Source organism: Galleria mellonella, unplaced genomic scaffold (assembly GCF_026898425.1).
Source record: "Galleria mellonella isolate WM207_F2 unplaced genomic scaffold, CSIRO_AGI_GalMel_v1 utg63, whole genome shotgun sequence".
NCBI lineage: Eukaryota > Metazoa > Arthropoda > Insecta > Lepidoptera > Pyralidae > Galleria > Galleria mellonella.
The window spans coordinates 12,181,056-12,204,908 of record NW_026442130.1 but is presented as its reverse complement, the minus strand read 5'-3'; the positions used below and the strand labels follow the sequence as shown (position 1 = coordinate 12,204,908).

At 34.1% G+C, this 23,853-nt stretch overlaps 1 protein-coding gene across 1 annotated transcript in view; it reads right to left on the bottom strand.

Moving 5' to 3' along the window:
* The window catches only part of LOC113521930 (sodium/potassium/calcium exchanger Nckx30C), a 93,318-nt gene extending 69,733 nt beyond the window's left edge, over nt 1–23,585 (bottom strand). Inside the window, exons 1-2 of the mRNA XM_026907607.3 lie at nt 22,841–23,585; nt 5,052–5,075 (exon numbers count right to left, since the gene is read on the bottom strand). Coding sequence (XP_026763408.1) covers nt 5,052–5,075; nt 22,841–23,536 — 720 coding nt within the window. The 5' untranslated portion in view covers nt 23,537–23,585. The remainder of the gene's footprint in view (nt 1–5,051; nt 5,076–22,840) is intronic.
* Nucleotides 23,586–23,853: the final 268 nt, after the last annotated feature.

Sequence of the window (23,853 nt, the reverse complement as noted above, 5' to 3'; positions counted from 1 at the left end):
TTATTTTTCTAGAATATTATCGAATTAAAAAGAATTTTAAATTGTGGTCGAGAACGTAATACCGGATGGCAATTCTGAGTAATAAACAAGAAAATGCTTCTAATTAATTTACTTGATTTTTTTGTATGTACAATGTTGGAGCTTATGAACATCGTAAATCTTCGGAATATGTCGTACTTCGGTCACGTTACTGGGGAAAAACAGTACAGATTACTCCAGTTAATCATCTAAAGCAAGGTTGCTGGTAATAGAAGTGTCAGGGGAGGCGGCACTTCAGGCTAAAAACAAGCGGGAGTGATTTGAATGCACCGCCACTGCACTCTTCAGAGCAGCAGTTTTAATAATCAAAATCGCTCTTATATTGTTCAATCATCACAACTCAGGTTACATGTATATTTCCATAACTAATAACGTAACTTTTAGAATATTTGTAGTCTAGTATTTTTTAATTCCTTACAATTGTTTACTTCATTTCATACTGTATAAATTATGTTAAACTAAATGCTGTGAATACCTTTAAATGGAACGTGCCATAGTATTAACACGACCAACTTATGAACATTATAATAGAAGGTAAGATAGAAGGAAAAAGGGGAAGAGGGAGACCGAGACATAGTTACATCAGGCAGATCAAGGAAGGAGTTGGTGTCGTGTCGTATCAAGAGGTGAATAGACTCGCTGAAAATCGTAGTGAGTGGCAAGAGCTCCACCGACAAGAGCGCAGCTCTTAAATAGGATAGATAGATAGATAGATAGTGTTATAATGCAATATGCTATTGGTGTTGTTTTAAATAAATAAATCATCTATAGGAGTGGAACTTAAAGAAGTATGTTGCTGTATTTGCTACTTATGAACTAAGTTTTACAATTTTTTTTGCAATAGATAGGGTTAACTCCCATGTTGATTCAATTTAAATTTAGTGAATTTCTCATTGCTGGATATGGATATCTTCCAATTAGAAGGGGATATTTTTAATGGGTGAAAATAGAACTGTAACCCCGCCCGCACTAATGGTATACGCTTGCTGGGTACTAGTTAGGGATAATAGGTGAGGATGAAGTTGGGTCAGTTAGTCCATGGTGAGTAATAAAAGTAAAAAAAATTGATGAGTAAAAATTGAATTCAAATCCTTTGCTGTATCAATGTGTACGATGGCGAGACACCAGTAAGAGACGATAGATGAGGAGAAAAGCGGGTCAGATGGTCCGTCGTGACGAATTCAGAATGCAGTTGACCTGATATATGTGTAGGTATATTGTTAGCAGTGAAGCTACTACTATTACTAATAATTTCTCTTCCCCCCCCCCCCCCCCCCGCTTCTCTCCTAGAAGAGATTGTCAGCCCACTAATATCCTGTTAGACAGGCAGCCTTGTATAAAGTTTTAATACTTCTACTCGCCTTTCACGATAAATATACTGCGATAATTGAATTTTCTTATCATCGGTCAGTCATCCGTCATATTTAATTGCAATTTAATTAGTGTCACGACATTAATATGCTCCTAGTATCATTTATTATATAATAACTCAATTATAAGTCCTTACTATTACTTGGATTTAATTTAGAGTTACTGAATAATTGTAAACCCAATTTTAAATCTTACTACGTGAAATTTCGTAAAGACATTTGGAACATTGGGAAGTTAAGGCACCAGGCAATATTAAAGACTGAACGCTTTTAAATAAAATTTAATGCATAGATAGACTATATCTTAGATTAATACTATATTATAGTATTCATGGAATCGAATTTGTTTTTCTAATGAAACGAAAAAACAACTAACCATAACAAAATTAATATGATAGAATATTAAGACTAACATTAGAGAAAACTTTATCAATAACAAAAAGTCAAAATCTATTGGGAATTCGCAAAGATATCGCATATGTTATTCACAAAAAAATATACAAGCCAAACATAGACGCAGTATAAAATACTCACGTACTGACAGATTGGTAATGCAATCACAAAAACGAGACAAGAAAATGGTTACACTAGAGTACGTATAATGTAAATGTGTGCAATGTGACAGTTCTAAATTTATATCGAAATGAAGTTACAAAAATAGGAAAATTTTCATGTGTTTGTTACAATTTTTATTTTAGTTCGCAGACGTTCGGAACTTTATTTACAGCATAATTGCATGAAAAATGTAAAATTTTGTATATTAAAAATAATAACGTTTCAAAATCTAAAAATAATCAGAATTTATTTTGTTCATATTCCTACCTTATTCTTGGCTACTTTTCTATCCCTTTCTAACTTATATATTATTATATTTCTTCTCTTTTACATTGCCAACATATATACTGTATAAACAGAAAACCTCCTTTCTTGTAAGTGGCTTAAAATCATAGTTGCAGATATTGATAGTTTAAAATTATGTTAAAATCATAGATTAAGAATAGTAGCTACGATCCAGATGATATGGGATGACAAGAAATAGGAAAATAAGAAATGAATGTCTACAGAAAAGTCCGAAAGCTGCCCGAGTAACAGAAAAGTTGCAAACAAACTGTTTTGGCACGGTCAAGTCATGTGGAGGAATGAAAGCCATGTTTTAAAGGTGTTAAATTCGAAAATGAATGGATATAAAGGAAGGATACGGTCGAAGAAAAGGTGTACGGATAGTATGAAAGATGATATGCATAAAAAAAGAGCGAGTCTAAGTATAAATGCTGATAAGGATACATGAAAGAGAAAAACATACTGCGCTAACCCCAAATAAATGGGAAAAGGCCAAGGGAATGATGGTAAATAGAATAAAATTACGATGACCAAAGACAGAGTCTGTTATACAAATACGTAAAATGCATAGACAATTTTATAATTTACTGTAGTGTAGCAAAATTTCGTACCATTTTATTGTATCGATATAATAGAAAAGCTAAATGTTTGTAAATATGGAGACGCGAACGAGCCACGATATCGTTGAGGAAAATGAAGAGTATTCATAATTTCTGCTTACCGTGTGACAACCTCGCAATTTTTTGTCAATTTTCAATAATCATTTTCAAATTTTTCAATGTTTCTGATTGATTATTTAAAAAGTGTTCTATTAGCGAACTTAAACATTAAATAGGTTGCAAATAAATATACCATTTTAATCTTTGTACTTACTTCATGTTTTTCTTCATATATTTAACTCTCTTATTATATCGTGGCGATAATATTGTACGATATCATAGCATGCTATGGTTAATTATATCAATGCCCTGAACATTTGACTGCCTTATTGTATCGTAGTGATAATATTATACAATATCATAGTATGATATGATTAATTATATCAATGCCCCGTACAGTTGACTCCCTTATTTTATCGTGGCGATAATGTTATTCAATTTTATAGCATGCTATGGTTAACTATATAAATACCCTGTACATTTGACTCTCTTATTATATGTGGCAGTAATATTGCACAACATCGTAGCATGCTATGATTAATTATATAAATGCCCTATACATTTGACTTTCTTATTATATCGCGGTAATATTGTATAATACCGTGTCATGCTGCGGTTAACTACAAAGACGTCCTATACATTTATTTGTGCTGTAATATCGTACGATATCTTATCGTTCAGTCGTAGATTATAAAAACGAACATTGACATTGAGAGAAATGGGTGAAGATTAGCACACGACCTCCCTCATCCATCAGCAATCCGCAAGGTCATGTTAATCATGACACCCACCACGGGAGAAGCTGACTTGCACTTTCTACCCGCAAGTAGCAAATATAGTATTCAGTCTTCAGCAAAAGGCTCCTTAATTAGCTATCCAAGCAAACTAATATATAACAACGAAATTTCTCTCTGTGTAACCGAGTACATACCTATTTATTAAAGACAAATGCGTACTATTAGCATGTAATTTTAAGTGCTTTATTATGACTGGATTAAAATGTATGATAACGACTGTTTGTTTGTTGATTTAAACAAATATCAGGTTATAAAAAAACGATAAGGTTATACGCGGGCATACTTATCCCTTAAATCAACATGTGTATTAACAAGGACTCTCACTGGACACTAAAAACTAAACAAATACATGGCCCAACTAGGCTTATGTCCAAAAAGTGTTTGCAGATTTTGTCAAAATGAAGAACCATCATAATCATTATTTCAGCCATTATCTGACCATTGCTGAATATGGGTCTCCGCCATTGTTGCCATAAGGTACGGTTCCAAACCACCTCTATCCATTGACTGCTTGCAATACATTTAAGATCGTCGCTTCATCTAGTGGGGCGTCGTGCTGCGTTTGCCCGTATAAGGCCATCACTCAAGGTGTTATATGTTTGAATAAATTAAATTTACAATAAAGATTGTAAATACTGGATCCGTGCAAACAATAATAAAGTGGTAAATTTATTAAAATGCAAAATTTTCCTGTACTCAGTACCATGCGAATTGATATTAATGCAACAGGCATATTTTATATATATTTTTTTAAATAAAAAATTCCAAGCAAAGGCAGAGTTCAATTATTTATATTTAATAATTAAATATAAATATATAAAGCATAGCATGCTCTTGTAAAAATGCTTAATTAATATATGTTTATAAAAAATTATGTACTCGTACAATAAATAATTCATGCAAAAAGAATATAATTAGCTTAGCAGTTGCATTTATTTTCCTTAACATTTATTTATGCCACAAATGTATATTTTTTTTAATAACTTAATGAAACAGTATTTTTCTAAAGGAAACTATTTATTTTAAGATTTTTTTATCAATCAATCATCAATATTTAAACAAATCGGAAATTATAATATAAACATATTGTACAATGAACTTTATGATATTTTTGTTTACTTTATTCAATGAGTGTTTTCAAATTTCGAATTGATATTTTCATAAACAAAATGTATACTTTTTTTAAGGCTAATACACAACAATGTTATTTTTGAATAAAGAATAAAACATTTGAATGCGGGATCAATTTGACTGTACCTCGGGAACGGTGTGAAGCTGAATGCAAGCGAAGGAATAACAAACAGGAAATCAGAAGTGAGAAGTGCTGAAACGAGGCGGACACTCACCAAACTCTGTGCTGCCGTCTGGTGCTGCAAAAACAGGCTGAAGTCAGTTAAGCCAGTTAGAAGAGTCACTTAAGCAAGAGTGAGACAGCCCAATTTAATCAATGAAATATAAGACACATTAGTATACTTTTAAAAAAGAAATGACTTTTTATTGATTTTTAGGTCACTTAGTTCAAGCAATTGAATAATTTTTCAATAAGATAATAATTATTGGAATATGAGTTTCATATTTTAAAAATAATATCTACAACATTTTTTTAATTATGTAATAAATTGTCAAGTGTCTCTTTAAGAATAAAAAAAAAATTACTAGACTTTTATAATTTTGTGTGACTGAAATTGTATTGGTATATGAATATATAAGTAAATATAATTTGTTTAATTTTTAAACAACTTTTATATGAAAGATTTTTATTTTATTCTTTTAGCTACAGATATACATATATGTTGGAGGCACACTAGAAATTAAAATTTGCCTGTATACTAATCGCTTATTTTTTATACATAATAGTCTATTTTTTTTAAAGTAAGTGCAGTGTAATTACTGTATATAATCTAGTATAGTATTACTCATATATTATCTGTGGTAACATATAGAGACATAATACCTTAATCTTAATGCAGACAAAGCGTAGGTGTATCATGGATTTAAACAGTATTCTCTAATGTTCAGGATGTAAGTTTACATATAAGTAATTATTACTAATTTTTCATCAAATTCCCCATCAGCTTGTTTCTAATTGTCACTAACTAATTGTCACTAATTTAGTACAAATTGCAATATCAAAAAAAAAATAACTAAAATGGGCACGTTATTGTGTAAAAAAAAAATTACATGTAAATATTATTAACTAAATATGTCAAACAATAAAAATATGAGTATATTATATATGTCTATATATTATATTTATTATATTATACAGAGGGAGACTATGTACAAAAGTCGATTGCTTGGGTACCTCTGTCCCATTCGTGTTTCAACCGTGAAGCAGTTTTGTTTGCATGGATGTCTTTCGGTTTGAAGGCTATATCCCACATAGCGTGAATGTACTGGGTACAGAGGAATAACACCTGAGTCCCCAGGAATGGCAACGCATGGGGGGTATCATGGGCGAAACAGTATACTCTCTTATGTTCATGGTACTGCTCATGTCTATAGGCGATGGTTACCACTTTTCATCAGGTGCACCGTCAGCTTGTTTGCCATTCTAAGTTGTATTAAAAAAAATATGTCTAATAATGTACAGTGTGTAAGTAACTATTTCTAGTTTATATGTAGTAGAAATATCTGAATTGAAATTAAGGTTAACTTTGTACTATCTTATCAGCCGTTTATTGTCCACTGCTGTATCTAAGCCTCCCTGGATTTTGTTAGTAGTTGCCACGCTTGGCAAGCGAGTTAACAAACGCAGTTAAGCTTTGATGATTTCTTAAGAGAGACGCTGCCATATACGTCGACCACTAAGTTACTTTAGTTACCTCTAACGACTCCCACGGGAAAGCAAATGATGACCTACGCCGGGACTACACAGCGAACTTGGTATACTATTTATAATTACTGCTGTCCATCTAAAGGTTGCCTAAAAGAGATCGCGTTTCACGGTACGGCTGCCCATTGTTTTCTGAGTGTAATATTTTCTTATAATTGTTTGTTTTTATAATAAGTTTACTATTGTAATCTTTTAGAGGAAATATCTATTTATCTATATATATATATATATATATATATATATATATATATATATATATATATATTATATTTTATATTTTAATATTTATTTATTATACTCAATTTAATATATTTTTAAATATATACTTCTCCCTATTTGATGATTTAATCAGTATAAGTTTAAAGTTTTCTGTGTTATGACACATACAACCGCATAAAAATTAACTTACATTGAAGTCCTATAAACATTTTAGTCGTTGAAAGATTCATAATTCATAAACTCTCACAAACTTCAGCCTTTATTTATTTGTCATAACATATAGTACCTATATTGGATTTAAATCCAAACTAATGTTATAAAAGTAAGTTTCTTTATTTGTTTGTTTGTTACCTCATGGCGCTTTAACGGCTTAACCAATCACTATGAAATTTGGTACACATTTACTATATGTGATAGAGTAGGGCATAGATAGGATACTTTTTATTTTAGTCAATGAAAACATTACGATTACGCTGACGAAGACGCGGGTAATAACTGTGTAAAATATGTACTTATATATAAATAATAATAATATAATATAATAAAGCATTTATTCTCTGACCACAATTTAACTTTAACTTACTTACTTACTACTAACTTTACTTATTACTAAGCTAGCTTACTAGCAATTATGTTGGTCAGGTACTTATATAGTACTATATAAATATAATCCCAATCCGCCAGCCAAACGTGGCAACTATTGGCAAAAACTCCCAGTAGGGGCACGCCTATATTCAACAATGGACGGTTAACAGCTGATACAATGGTATAAATATATATTCTTTTATATATATTCTTTATTGCACTTGTATGTTACATATAAAATAATGTATTTATAAATGTTGTGAGCAAGGGTGGACTTATCTCTGACAGAGATCTCTTCCAGTCAATACAGTACAGTAAGAAAGCATTACGTCAGCAGGCAGCTGAAGTACTACATCTATTAATACATAAACAAATATACATAAATAAAATATTTAAATATATAATAAAATATTACATAAATACATACACTATAAATACATATAATACCTACCTACTTATATAATAAATGTTAAAATAAATGAATATACTACTTACACTAGAATTTAGTTTAACGATTTTAAGATTTGACAGTTCAATTAGAAAAATACAAAAAAAAAATATAATTACATTTAAAACAGTACCCCATTATTATTTCATTGTGTGAAAATCAAGGTAGCGCAATACAGGTTAACAAATGTAAGCGCTACACACAAAGGTTTTTAAGTCGTGTAATTACTTAAATATTCAAGTAAAGTACCGGCGGCCGTACTGTTTATTCAACTAGATAGTAATCAGAACAGTTAACTTTGATGTGTCCACATGTTTGTATAATTAGTTAGTTTGTAAATTCACCACCACAATGCTTGAGGTAATAATAGCTTTAATTGTTTACAAGGCTCGATCTAGCTATTTTGCCGCTTCGGCCAAAGAATTATTTATTTATTCTTTATTGTACACAAAAAATTACAAACATATAGGTAATATATATAAAATAAAGATGTACAACAGGCGAGCTTAACTCTGTAAGAGTTCTCTTCCAGCAAACCCTGAGTGGGAAGGAGCATTAATTACCAGCGGGCAGTGTGCGTACAATAATAGGAGGAAATATTATAGATGTTTCTATTAAGAAAAAATAAATATGTTGACATATATACAAAGTAACTCATATAATTAAAATCAAAATATTAATATAATTATTATAATTGTTGTTTTTATTCTTTATTTTGCCCATCATTCGTTTAATGAACATTTTTGCCCACGACTACGATCGTGTGACCCGGTCATACGAACAAAGTCGTGGGCAAAAATTTATTTATTGATAGGAATAAAAGGTGTCTATGTACTTCCTATGTAGTTCCTTACATAGTATAGGCCACTCCTTCCTTTCCCGTGGGTGTCGCAAGAGGCGATTAAGAGAGTCTATGGTTAAGGAATGGCCGTAAGCCCTCTTAAAATATCACCAGCTAAACTGCCTGTCAAGCGTAGCAATTATTGGCAAGCCCTCCTCTTTAAGGAGACTACGTTCAGCAGTGGACAGTTAACGGCTGGCAAATTAATAAAAGATAGCGTATCTCTGTCTCCATTCCAAATACGTGAATTTATTGGGTACAGAGGAATAACACCTGAGTCCTCAGGAATAGCAACGCATGGGGGGTATCATGGGCGAAACAGTATACTCTGTTATGTTCATGGTACTGCTCATGTCTATAGGCGACGGTTACCACTTTCCATCAGGTGGGCCGTCAGCTTGTTTGTCATTCTAAAATGTATAAAAAAAATATTACCCATGCTTATATATATTTAATTACACAAAATAACATCGACTTCATAGTAAAATGAATTTTTAAGGTTCACTTCGTTGTCCATCTGTCCGTTCGTACGTCTGGCAAAATCCTTTTTCTTATCATGGGCGAAACAGTATACTCTGTTATGTTCATGGTACTGCTCATGTCTATAGGCGACGGTTACCACTTTCCATCAGGTGGGCCGTCAGCTTGTTTGTCATTCTAAAATGTATAAAAAAAATATTACCCATGCTTATATATATTTAATTACACAAAATAACATCGACTTCATAGTAAAATGAATTTTTAAGGTTCACTTCGTTGTCCATCTGTCCGTTCGTACTTCTGGCAAAATCCTTTTTCTTAGGAACGGGTTGAGGTATCAAGTATTATATACTCAGGTCTGCAATCTCTTAAAGCAGTGAAAAAAAATCAAGCTTCTAAATCGACGCAATCAAAAGATACGGCCGTTTATGTTTCATTTATATCGTATAGTTTGACATTTGCAAAGGGTATCAAAATCTATATGGTACTTCCCGTTGACCTAGAATCATGAAATTTGTCAAGAAGCAACGTAATGTAGTATAAGTAAAATCCGAAAATCCTAAATATGCAGTTATTTCACATTTTTTTTTCTTTTTTTTTTGATGAATGCAGCTTCACATTTTTTTGTGCAACTGCTTACACTTTTATACGTACTTTTATTATACGGAACTCTCGTTTGCGAATCCGACCCTCCATTAACCGGCTTTTTTATTATAAATCAAACTGTACTGTGAACTTATACTACCTAATCGATTTTAATGAACTGGATATACCCAATCTAAAATTATATCCTTTCAAATAAAAATAGAATTTTCGAAATCGGTTTATAAATGAAGGAATTCTGAAGACACAAACATTAAAAAAAATACGATCGCATTGAAAATCTCCTATTTTTCAACCGATTTCCAAAAAGGATGAAAATTGTAAATGCCCAGATCAATACAATGTCCAGTGCGTATAAAAATAATTATTTCTAGTTCGTATATAATGGACATTTCTGAATTGAAATTTAGATTAACTTTGTATCGTCATACAATACAATACAATATAATTATATTGCGCGGGTATCGAACCTGCAATCCAGGCTGCCAAGGTCGAAATTTTCAAGTCATAACTAGTTCAAGCGTAGTTACAACTAAATTCACTTAATCACAAGCACTTAGTCCGCGAACACGCTTCACCGACGGCCTATATTGGAGAATCGCTTGGCTTCTGCCCAAGTGCTCAAGCGGGCGATAACTTTACCTACTCTATGTAATAAGATTATAATTCCACTGTACAAGTGGTAGGTGGCGCTACAGTCTATTTAATTAGAACTTAACGAGAAGACGACCAAGATTTGCTGGAATTATCATGGAAATACTCTCTAAATTTCTTTTATTTTTTAATTTAATTTTCTTTAAAACAGTTTATATCTTTTTTATGCAACATAGAATGGCAAACAAGCTGACGGCTCACCTGATGGAAAGTGGTAACCGTCGCCTATAGACATGAGCAGTACCATGGCCATAACAGAGTATACTGTTTCACCCATGATACTCCATGCGTTGCCATTCCTTAGTACTCAGATGTTATTCCTCTGTACCCAGTAAATTCACACCATATCCCACCCGTCAAATCGAAACACAGCTATGCAAACACAACTGCTTCACGGTTGAAACACGAATGGGACAGAGGTATCCAAGCAATCGACTTAAAATTATTCGAAATAGACAAAGATATCCTATGATGAATAATAATAAGAAAAATAATAGCACCATCGAATTCCACTTTATTTTCCTCCTTTTTTTTTAATAAGTTTAAAAATATAACAATACAATAAACATCAAAAGTGAAATTTTCACACAAAGAATCTCGTAGCGCTACGCCTATACTACAGTACTCACGCTACGGACTACGAGCCTACGCTGATGGCTACGAGCTATTAAAAATAATGCATAGCTTTGTTGTCGAAGTCGAGTGAGCTCGGTAGTTTTACGTTCCCGTTTTAAAACCCAGTAATCAGAAAATTAGGGTATAAAATTTTGTATTTATTATTTTTAAATAGACTTTATACGAGATTATATCTTAATTAACGGTTTTTTATGCAATTTAGAATGGCAATCAAACTGACGGTTCACCTGATGGAAAGTTGTAACCGTCGCTTATAGACATGAACAGTAGCATTGATAAAACAAAGTATACTGTATCGCCCATGATAGCCTTTATTCGTTGCCATATTATAACAACCTTTTTGGATGTATTAAAACACAATAACAACATGAAATTAAATTAATTTATTTTGCTAGTAGATAGATGTAGATTAATTCTTAGATTAAAGAGGTCTACATTTCCCGTACATGTTCTGCCTTTATATCGGTGTGCAAATGTTTGACATTATAATAAATTTACATATGTATGTATTCCACATTATATATCCCTTCATTAGTTATATAACATATTTAATTTATTACAGTAAACAAAAATTAAATGCCTGTACAAATAATACTTCGCTTGTCACTATTGGTATACGCTGGCTGGGTAGGTATCCATTGATACCTACCCAGCCAGCGTATACCTTCATCATATCATCACCATATCATCATCCACTGATGATACCGCTGAAAATGAATCAGGTCAGTAGGCCCATCACATTTTTTTCATCAAGTTTAAACCACGATATTTTCTAAGGACATCTTATAGATTATTGCTAGAATTATACTCTGTAAAGACAAATAATCTGCGGGGTGAAGGGATTGTTAGTAATGGAGAGATTAATGCCCATTGCTATCAATATACACTATCAGGTCGACCTCCACGCGGTTGTCCCTGGAAACTATTGTGACTGTTAAATTGTTAGTCACGATAGGCCAACTGACCTGCTTCATCCTCACCTGGCATCCCTCACTGGTACCCCGCCAGTGTATATCGTTAGCGCAGGCGGGGTAACCATTTCATTATCATCCATTAAAAAAAAAGTCAAATAATCTTATTTAAAGATAAACCAAATAACTGTCACAACAGAATGGATGCTATTATATTTTATAAAAATATGGCAAAATCCGAATGTATTTGCAACAGATTGTAAATATTCACGCCATGTATTCTCGGCATAAAATAGACTACCTTCTTCCTTTCTCGCGTGTGTTATAGGCGACTAAAAGAACTGAATGGTCGAGGGATGGGCAGCAGCGTTCTTTTTAAAACATCACTTCAAAATCTAACTGGAATTGCCAACTCTTTTTTTTTATACAACTTAGAATAGCAAACAAGCTGACGGCCCACCTGATAGAAAGTGGTAACCGTCGCCTATAGACATGAGCAGTACCATGGACATAACAGAGTATACTGTTTCGCCCATGATATGTTGAAATCTCATCTGCTAAGCATGGCAACTACTGGCAAAACCTCCCTTCATGAGGAGGCCAGTTCATCAGTTCACGGCTGGTATGATAATGATGATGAGAAATATCTATGTAAACCTATTTTACATGAATACTTTATACTACAACTACTACACTATATAATTAATGTTGTACGCATTAATACTTAATACTTACTTACAGTATTAAATTTAAAATGTTAAAATCAGATGTCTACGTATCGTCAAATTTTACGTTACTAAAATCGAGTGTCCAGCACAGTTCATATTATCTTCATTTATTAATATAATAAAATTGAAACTAGGCGATGTCTGTAAATGAGATATTTAAGAAAAAATGAATATTTATATGTTTGTCATGTCTGTCTATATGTTTGGTTCAGTATCATATAAAAACTATTACACCAAGTTCGATACAATTTTCTTAATTATGTTCGTGAAGCTCTAACTTAAAATATGGTGTTCATTTCATCTTGGTATTTTTTTAGAATATTATATTTTATTATATGTATTATATAGTATTTTAGAAGGGTTTTTTTGTTTTCCTATTTCCAAAATTCACTAGTACGAGATGGTGGGCAAAAACGAAGTAATGTAATAGTATGTGGCGACTAAGGGAACTTAATGGTTAAGGGATAGGCAGCAGCGTCCCTCTTAGAACACCATCAAAGCCTAACTGCAGTTGCCAACCCGTCTGCCAAGTATGGCAACTACTGGCAAAACCCTCCAATGGGGAAGACGGATGTTCAGCAGTGGACAGTTAACGAATGAAGATGATGATAACGATAGTAACTACATAATATACGATTGTTCCAACATCACGATAAAACTACTTTCTCAAATTAGATGCAATTTTCACTGTCGTAGTCCAGAAAATCTAGCTATAAGTCTATTGTGTTTTATCTTGATACGCTATCTAGAAATGATTATATAAGCTACTTCTAAAATCCACGTGTACGAAGTTGCGAGCAAAGGTTACCTAATTTTTTTATAAAATCGTACCTTTTTCGTAAACCACCCATAAAACTTAACCCAATTTCTAGCAATCGAGAGCCACTAACCCATGCTTTAATACTAAGTTGCTAATCGTTCCCATAAAACGATGGAAGGCGAGGGGGACGTAATCAGTAAAATCAGGACTAAATTCCACACGTGATCCAATCACGCGATCGTTACTTAACCTAGAATAATCACTGCTATCGAGTAACTTGGTCACCGAATATGTATATTGTATACCAGTTTACGCATATCTTAAGTTGATTGCTAAATGATTAATCACTAGCAATTTTCCCTGGCTTCGTACGAGTTGATACTAACTTAATTTAACTTGATTTAACTCAAGGTGGCAAATGTTTGATACCTTGGGTAAAACTGTTGTAATTTATTTAATACTAGCGGCCCGTCCCGGCGTCGCACGGGTGGACATTTTTAACATTTCCCTTCACTGCTCTACTCCTATTGTTCGTAGCGTGATGAAAAGTATACTATAACCTGCCTAGAAGTATGAAGAATAATTGTACCGAGTTTCGTTAAAATCCGTCTAGTAGTTTTTGTTTCTATAACGAACATACAGACAGACAGACAGACAAAAATTTTACTGATTGCATTTTTGGCATCAATATCGATCACTAATCACCCCCTGATAGTTATTTTGGATATATTTCATGTACAGAATTGACCTCTCTACAGATTTATTATAAGTATAGATTTGTCTCTACATCATTCTGTATAATCTGCCACTACTCGTATGTCTGTCGTTTGTGAACTATAAAGAAAGTCTTTGATTCCGTCGAAGCATTGGCGGTACTACGGTCCTTCTATCGATACCAGATTCGCTATAAATATATTGAAGTGCTGAAGTGAATGTACAGTAAAATTACAATGTCTATCTGAGTACAGAACCAGAGGGAGACTTTGTACAAAAGTCGATTGCTTGTGTACCTCTATCCCATTCGTGTTTCAACCGTGAAGCAGTTATGTTTGCATGGCTGTGTTTCGGTTTGAAGGGTGGGATATGGCGTGAATTTACTGGGTACAGAGGAATAACACCTGAGTCCTCAGGAATGGCAACGCATGGGGGGTATCATGGGCGAAACAGTATACTCTATTATGTCCATATTTATAAAAAAAAATTTACGCAACTTAAAATGGCAAACAAGTTGATGGCCTACGTGATGGTAAGTGATGACCGTTGCCTATAGACATGAACTATAATACCATGGACATAACAGAGTATATTACGAGTATGTTGCTCATGGTACCCTTCATGAGTTGCCATTCCTAAGCACTAAGATGGTATACCTCTGTACCTTGTAATTACATTCGAGTATAAAATTAAAGTCCTATTTTCAGCAGTGGACAGTTAATTTGATTGATGTGATGATAATAATATTAAAAAAGTATTTAAGTAAATTTATCAGTAGATTGGTTGAATGGTAGAGAACACCGTCCGGTGTTAAGTCCGCCAAATGTACATAAAATTTTACTGTGCTAATACTTTTAATAAATTAAATTAATTAATATCTATAGTATAAGATTTGTTTAGTTTAAGACTAGACAGCGCCGTTTAATATTTATTTATTTACATAATAAATATCTAATAAAAGATGTTTATTATAATAATTTGTAAGTAGGCAAGTTAAAACGCGCTCGAAAAATAACCATGGAAGTTTTAGTACGTTTATCGATCATAAAAAAAACCTGTTGTAAGCAAATAGAAATTAGCCCACAAAGAAATTATGTATCAAGGTCGTCGTAATATGAAATCACAACGGGCCAAGGCTAGGTAATAGATTAGTGATATTGAATAGATATTTCATATTTAGCCGCCATTATAGTTACAGCGAAGCCTATCTACGTTACATAATTGTTTTTATAAATGTATTTGCGAGTACGTATGTATGTACATATATAACGATACAGGGAATCCTAGTGTGAAGTCTTGGGAACAAATGTAAAATTGTAACATATATTTTTGGATTCAATAAATAAATATTATTATTATATATTTTATAATGGGTGATAATGGAATGATTAACCAGTCTGCGCTATCGGTATACGCTGACTGGGCTCCAGTGATACTCGTAGGTAGAGATAAAACAAGTCAGTTGACCCATAATAACGAATTTATAAAGAATTAACCAAAATGGTTCCCAGGGAGAACCGCGTGGAGGTCAACCTGATAGGATATATTATTAGTAACAGAACTGTCAGATCTCTATTACTAATAATGTCCTTTCCCCTACATTCCAATTCCATTTCATTAGTTACATGTATTCTATATGTACAAGTATTAAAAAATGAGGTTTTTAATTCACTTTGTTTTCCAATTTTAAAATTGATTTTTGTCAGAATTGAGGTTGGTATTTTTTATTTTAATATTATTTAATATAAGATTCACTACATTAAATAATTTCTTGTTTAGATTAGAAAGAATAATAATAAAAGGAAAAAATAATAATATCAATAATTTTATTAAACAACTATTAGAGCAGAAGTTAAAATATTCCAAAAAGGACCCTAAGAGACAATATATACTGTGAAAAAACTGGGAATGTATTTGGTCAAAATATATAATACAAACTATAAAACTAAAATTTGTTAATTGTTAAAAATTAGATAACTGTAAGCAAAAAAGCCCTTGACTTATGTGTCGGCTTAGGGGCAGAATGTATAATTGTTACATGTCTTTTTGGTCTCAATTAATAATAACATTAGGACAAAAATTATGTGAATCCAAATGCGCTGCATTAGTGTAGGTAGCTCAAAATTTTTTGTCGTTCTTCGACCAATATTAATTTTTTTAAATTGTTCATCGATGGGAACTCTTGAAGGGATGCTAAATATTTCGATAACACTCTGTTAACAATTTGCTTCGAATACTTTTACCTGGAGAACGACATGGAGAAGTAAATTAATACGAAGTATTTTCACGCATTCCGTACACGTTACGTAAACGTAGCATAATGGCCTACTACCAAATTTTAAATCGACTACACAAGTATTGGCATATTTAAGATTATTTTCCAGTTGAGTCCTGGCCCCCTAAAATGGGCTATATTTATTTATTTATTTTTTTTTATTTATTTAACACTTTATTGCACCAACATAACATGTTTTGTTAAAACAATTTTCAATACGTATAGTGAAGTACAAAAGGCGGTCTTATTGCTAAGCAATCTCTTCCAGACAACCTTTGGGTAGAAAGGATTAAAGCATAAGTAGGTAGGTGGCGCGTTAAAAAAGATAGATTTGTAAAAAATAATATCTGTGACAGCGTAGTCATATACATACATAAATAAACACATACAACCAAACATATACATATATCTACATACACATACACTTATAAATATATATACATACATATACATATATACGCATAAATACATACAAATATACCATATTAATTCACATATATATAACACACATAAAACTGGAAATACGTAGGACTAAGTGATTATAAGGATAGGTAGTGGGCTTTAACTAAGTTTTTAAAAATGGGCAACGATTGAGCGCACCGTATAGAGGTAGGGAGTGAGTTCCACAAACGAACTGCTTGCACGGAAAAGGATTTGGAGTAGAAAGAGGAAGAATGGGTAGGAATTATGAGTTGGAGGTTGTCAGTACTACGTAAAGAATAAGAATTAGAATTGCTCTCTCCAAGAAACATAAAACGTTCTTTTAAATAATGAGGTGTAACTGGATTAAAGAGAATTGAGTAAAGAAGGGAAAGGATGTGCCAGTTACGACGAAGACGAATAGAGAGCCACTTGAGCCGTGTACGATATTGGGATACATGGTCATATTTGCGAAGTCCAAATATGAACCGTATACATAAATTTTGAAGACGCTCAAGTTTATTTAACTGCTCTTCAGTGACATTTGAATAACAGGAATCGGCGTAGTCAAGGATGGGGAGGAGCAATGTATGAGCAAGCGCAATTTTGGTATCCATAGGAAGAACCTTACGCAACCTGTAAAGGGATCCAGTTGCCGCAAACATCTTCCTGCTAATCTCAGCAATCTGAGGTGACCAGGATAAAGTACTATCAAAACAAATGCCGAGATTTTTGACGCGGTCGCTGTAGTTTAACTTCATTCCATTAAAAACTACAGAAGGAAGGTCATTCAAAGCCATTCTGGAAATGTAACTAGGGCTACCATGATTATAACCTGGGTCTTGGTCGGATTTACAGCAAGACCATAGGATTTGCTCCAGGCAGATATACGTTCAAGGTCTTCGTTTATTGTATTTACTGCAACAGAAATATTAATAAGAGGAGCCCGGCAGTAAATTTGAAGGTCGTCTGCATAAAGATGGTAGGAAGACCGAAGCTGAGACGTGATATTGTTGATAAATAAGGCAAATAAAAGAGGAGATAAGACGCCACCCTGGGGCACGTCCGCAGATGTACTGCACCAAGATGACAAAGAGTCGTTGATACGAATACGCTGCCGACGTCCAACCAGGTAACTACGAAACCATTCAATTGCCGTTGGAGATATGTTGAGAGAAGTCATCAGTTGCAACAAAATGTCGAAATCGACGGTATTAAAAGCATTACTGAAATCTAATAATGTTAAAACTGTCAGCTCTGAGCTATCCATTCCGAAACGGATATCATCAGAGATCTTTACAAGAGCAGTAGTCGTGCTGTGACCTGCGCGGAAACCAGATTGCAGAGGATTAAGAAGGTTATTTTAGGACAGAAACAAGTTGAGTTGCTGATGTACTAACTTTTCCAGAGCTTTGGAAAGGAAGGGAAGAAGAATAGGTCGATAATCGGAAAAAACTGTGGGGATATTTTTTTTAGGTAGGGGGATAATAAAGGCTTCTTTCCAGATATGAGGAAAAATACCTGAGGACAATGAATTATTAAAGAGAAAAGTAATAGTTGGCAACAGGATATCAAGGATAGGCATGATCATAGCACGACTGATGTTGTCAGTACCCAGAGCATTAGAAGATATTGACAGTAAGCTTCTCTCAACATCACAATCGGACAATTGTCCGAAAACAAAAGGAGTGTAATCAGGAGTTGGAAGTGAAGAAAGATAATACAGTGTTTTTAATTTGTCATTAGGAACAACAATAGAAGAGGAACAAAAATGTCTATTAAGGTTCTCAATATCAATACTAGTGGAACTCTCATTGTGTTTTTTTCCAACTCCTAAAGATTTAAGAAATTTCCAGACTTTTGCTGGATCTCCATTCTCAACAGATTTATGGATGTGGCGACGTTGGGCCTCCCTACACATCTTATTGCAGAGATTTCTGATGCGCACGTAGTTGTCACGATATCTGTCTGGGTCTTTTTTAAATTTAGTTTTAGTATTATTTACTTCTTTACCGTTCGTATCTTACGGCGGACAGCAGACTATTCAGGGATGGGCGCCCCTTTCAATTCGTCAATGTGCACAAGAAACGGTAAATATAATGTTACCCGTAACGCGTATCTCAAATCAAAATCCATAGGAATAAATGGACCTAGTAGAAATGATATTTGTGTATATTCCTTTGTCAAGGCGAAAAGGGCGGCAATATGTACCATTCTTCCCTTCAGAAACTACGTAGGTCGGGACAGTTGTCACAAATGAATAGCAAATAATTTTACTATATGACGCATCACATACGTGATACCTACCTAAGAACAAAGAATTATATAGAAGGAATGATAAAATAAAAGCTGTAAATCATATGGTTGTCACCTTTATACTTATGCAAATATAATTAGTAAAAAGAGGACGAAAGATACAACAAGTATATAGAAAATGTTTTATATGTCAATTATTTGTCAATGACAAATTTTACATAACTAGATTATATATTTGACACAGTTTATGTAGAAAGTATGCAAGCAGGTTGTATCTGAATTTGGCAGGGTTATACGGCCGTATACATTTTCTATACACTAGCCTGCTATGAATTGGCAAAAATAGCAACTGATGACGTGTCTTTCGTCCTCTTTTTACTAATTATATTTGCATAAGAAGAAAGGAGGCAACCATATGATTCTCAGTTTTTATTTTATCATTCCTTCTGTGTGATTCCTTGTTCTAAGCGTGATACACGTGCGAGTGAGTGACGTGTGAGTGCGTATGACTCACTGTGTCTATTGCGTGCAAGCCCTTGTCGATTCGGATCTTAAAAACAAGAGGGCCGTTAACACCCTAACATAGTTATTCTTATGCCAATACTCACTAATAGTATTTATGCAACTGTATAACTTTCCTCTATAAAGGTTTATTTTTTAATCTATTTTTTTTTTCTATAATCTTTATAATCACGAGCATTAGTCTTATATCCTTATTTAATTAATACATTAAATTTGCAAGACTACTATTTTAAGGCAATTAAATAGATGCCAAAAAGATCTGTCACATGGCCTTTATTATGGGATAATGTTTGTTTAAAGCAAATAAATATGTTATTTCATTTCATTAAGTGTAGTGAAAATCATTAAAAAAAAACTGCCTGGAGAAAGAACTTTTAAAATAAATTATAATAAAGACAAAACCCAGATAAAAACCAGACTACCCGGTTAGCACGGAAATAGTAGGCTTTACCCTCCTGTTCCGGGGAGATACTCGCGCCCAGCAATGGGATGTTTATGTTACATTATAACTTTAGTAAAGTTATAAAATAATTTACTGTAATTTTCTATCTCTTCTCCTTTTTATTTTAAAATAATCTGGATACCTATTCACATCTATAAGGTAAGGTTTATTTACATTCTCACAGATTAAGAATAGCATTCTCTTTCTACGACATTTCTTAATTCTTGCGATGACATCAAAGCTTTTATACCGCGTAATGGCCCACAATTGTATATATTCAGAACATTTTGTTCCAATATATACCGCAGATAGCATTGTGACCTCTCACTCCTTCCTATTATGTGAAAAGAAGAAAGCGCGATGCGCACACCTACCTAAAAATGGGTCGCCATAAAATATGTCTTATTTATTCTTAGAGGAAAATTTGCCCTCAAATAACTCGTAACATTACATTTTAGGATTAATTTAGTGAAAAGAATTACTTAATTGAAATTAATTCGAAACGAAAAGCCACTGCACTATTTGATAATACTTTTGTGCATTTTACAAATAACTCAATCTCGGTTTGTAAATAAAGCTTTAATTTTTTAAGGTCTTTGTCATAAAAAATAAAACGAATTATTTTATCTATGGTTCTACAGTCTACGTTAAATGGCGGGAAACTATTAACGAGTGTTAAAATAATGACAAGTACTAATTCAAGGAATACGAATTTAATATTACATTCAGTTTAGTTTAGACCAACACTACAAATGCACTATGGACTAATGGGGTACTCGTACCTAGTATCTAAATATCAACATTTATGTATCTATATTCTAGATATCTATAATTTTGACGCAGACTTGTATATACTTTAATTAAATTTGATATGCTGGAGAGATAGAAAGAGAGAGAGAGAGAGAGAGAGGGATAGAGAGATATGTATTTTTTACAACATTAATGTTATAATGAGTATGAAAACATTACACCACTGTATCCCTCATTAATGTGGGACGAAACCTTCCTGAAACATTTCATGTAAATATGCGACAAAAGTGAATTATACAAAATTATAATATAAAGAGGCCTTTGACACTCTAATATCTGTCTGCCTTAATATAAAGGTAATAAATAACATGAGAATATTAGATAAATAGGTAAACTTGTTGTTAACAATGTGTTTAACTGAATGATGAATCTTACTTTGCTTTATTATCCAACAACTTAAAAAGATACATTGTCCATTTTTTATATTTTCTATGTTTTTTTTAATATCAGGGTGTATAACTTAGTTCTATTGCCTTTTCCTTTGTGGATAAATACTCCTACTACTTATGTATTTTCTCATAATTATGTTTCGATTTGTGTCAAAAACTTTTTGTTATTAAATTTATTAGATTTTATACTGTCAGACTTTAAGTAAATAGATTTATATAAATGAAAAATACACTGAGCAAATAAGTAGTACCAGTCTCCAGTCACTTTGAATAAAAAATGAAATTTATGTAACCAGTTCATTGAGTTTGAAAATTTTATACTAAATTGCAGGTAGATTTTTTCATAAAACCTATCCATATTGATATATTTTATACATATATTTTAGACACAGATCTATGATAAATAGTTATACAAAGCTATGAATATTCATTTATTTTATTGTTTTAATCATTTATAAATGCTCGTACAGATTCAGTTTCCAGTTCTATCGGACTGAGACATCTTTTAAATAGTGTAGCGATTATTTTGCATTTATTACTAGGGCTAAAATCTTAGAGAGAGAGAGAGTTAGCATTCTATTAATTTCTTTTAACAATTGCATTAAATCTTTTTTACTCCATTGCCCATTATAAATTTGTATTGTATATCGTACGATTGCTTTCTATCTAAATAACTTGGTGACAGAGTTGTAAATTGTGTTTACTTAATTCTTTTTATAGTACTGCATACATTTGTAAACAAGATACGAGGGACGTGCTCAATTCCCTCTGTGCTTTAATTGTTGTTCTTTCGTTTGTTTTTTACTGTTAAAGGGTCCTGCAAATGATCAATAAATCTTCTGATGCAAAGTGAAGACATTTGCCTTAAATCGGTCTAAATTATATGTGGTATACATAAAAGCAGTCACTTTTACATAGAAAAATGCAGACAGTTTGAAAATGTTATGTAAGAATGGAAATGACTTTTAACAGAACGATGTCAAATACAAAAGAATAGAAAGAATTACTGTTCTTGAGGTCTTAAATATTATTTTTAAATTAATCTAATTTATGTAAACACGTCTTTATTTAATTGAAAACTATATTTAACTAGGTATTTACCTCCGATAATAGAAAAGGGTGTCTATTCATGGTAAAACAATTGATTTGGAAGTTCGAAGTTCAACGTGTCATAGTTATAGATCATGGCCTTATATAGAGATTATAATCATCGTCATGATGGGTATACAATTTATATACGAATTCTGGTGAGATAAATTCTAGAGAATTTTTGAAATCGTCCATTTATGTTATATCTACTCTAATTACATCTACATGTTAGGTTCCTTAAGAAATATGCAGAACTAAGTCTAATGGCCTCTACCTATCTATTTTGTCCACATCTAACTGTACACTACATTATTGGTTAAAATTTTATATAAACATCTGCCTATCCATATTTCAATATCAACTCTCACAGTAGACTGTTTAATTCAAACTGCTTCGAGTGTTTTGTTAAGGCAAAGTAGCGAAAACATGGGGCGTAGTAAAGACGTAGTACGCTCAGTACAAGTCTGCGTCAAACATTAGGTACACATAGCATGCAAGGTTGTGCGGGCGAGCTCACCGTCGGCATCAGCTGATCTGTACTTCGGACGCGCGTCACCTTATTCTTGTAGATGAGCTTCTTGAGCGCCCGCTCCACTGGCTGGTTCCACCTCATGAACATCACGTACGCGCCGTACAGCGAGAACAGCACCAGCGCCTCCTGCCAGTAGATCTCGCTGTCGCGGAAACAGTATATCAGCACTAGGAGGCTGATGGAGTAAAAGGTACAGTCACGGAACAGCGGCCACCACGTCAGCGACAGAGTGGTACGGGAGAACAGCGCGCACGCACCGATCACGAACAATATGTTGAACACGGCGGAACCCACGATCGTCCCTATGCCCACGTCGTCGAACGACACGAACACCCCGATGACCGAGGTGAAGAGCTCGGGCGCGGAGCCCCCCGCCGCCATGAAGGTAGCGCCGGCCACGTCGTCGCGGATCGCCAGCCGCTCGATGATCACGTCCAGCGACGGCACGAAGAACTCGTCGCAGACGATCGCGAGTGCGACGAACATGTAGCCCATGCCGAGCACGTGAAGCAGCACCGCGCCCGACCGCCGCTGCTCCTCCGTGAACAGGTCGGTGGGGAAGAGCGGCGCGGGCTTCTCCTCGGGCTCGGCGCCGGAGGGCGAGGGGCTGAGCGCGTCGGTCGCGTTGGGCTCGCCGGCCCGCGCCGCCGCCAGCAGCGCCAGCAGCAGCGCGCCACCCATGCCGCGCTCCCGGGGGCTCCGAGCACACTGCCGCGTGCCTCCCCCGCGCCGCGCCCTCCCCGCCGCCCGCGACACCCGCGCCACCCGCGACACCCGCGCCACCCGCGCCGCCAGCTGCCCGGCGCCCGCTCGATAGCGCCGCACTGCGCCGCGCCGCCGCCGCCACCGCTGCCGCCTCGCGAACCCCCTATTCGTGCTCCCGACCTGGACGCTCGCCTTGAAAACCTAGTTTGGAAATGCTAGATAGGTATGGCGCTGAAATGACGGTATGCATATTATACATAATATTTAAAGGCTTCTAATAGAATCTTCTAATA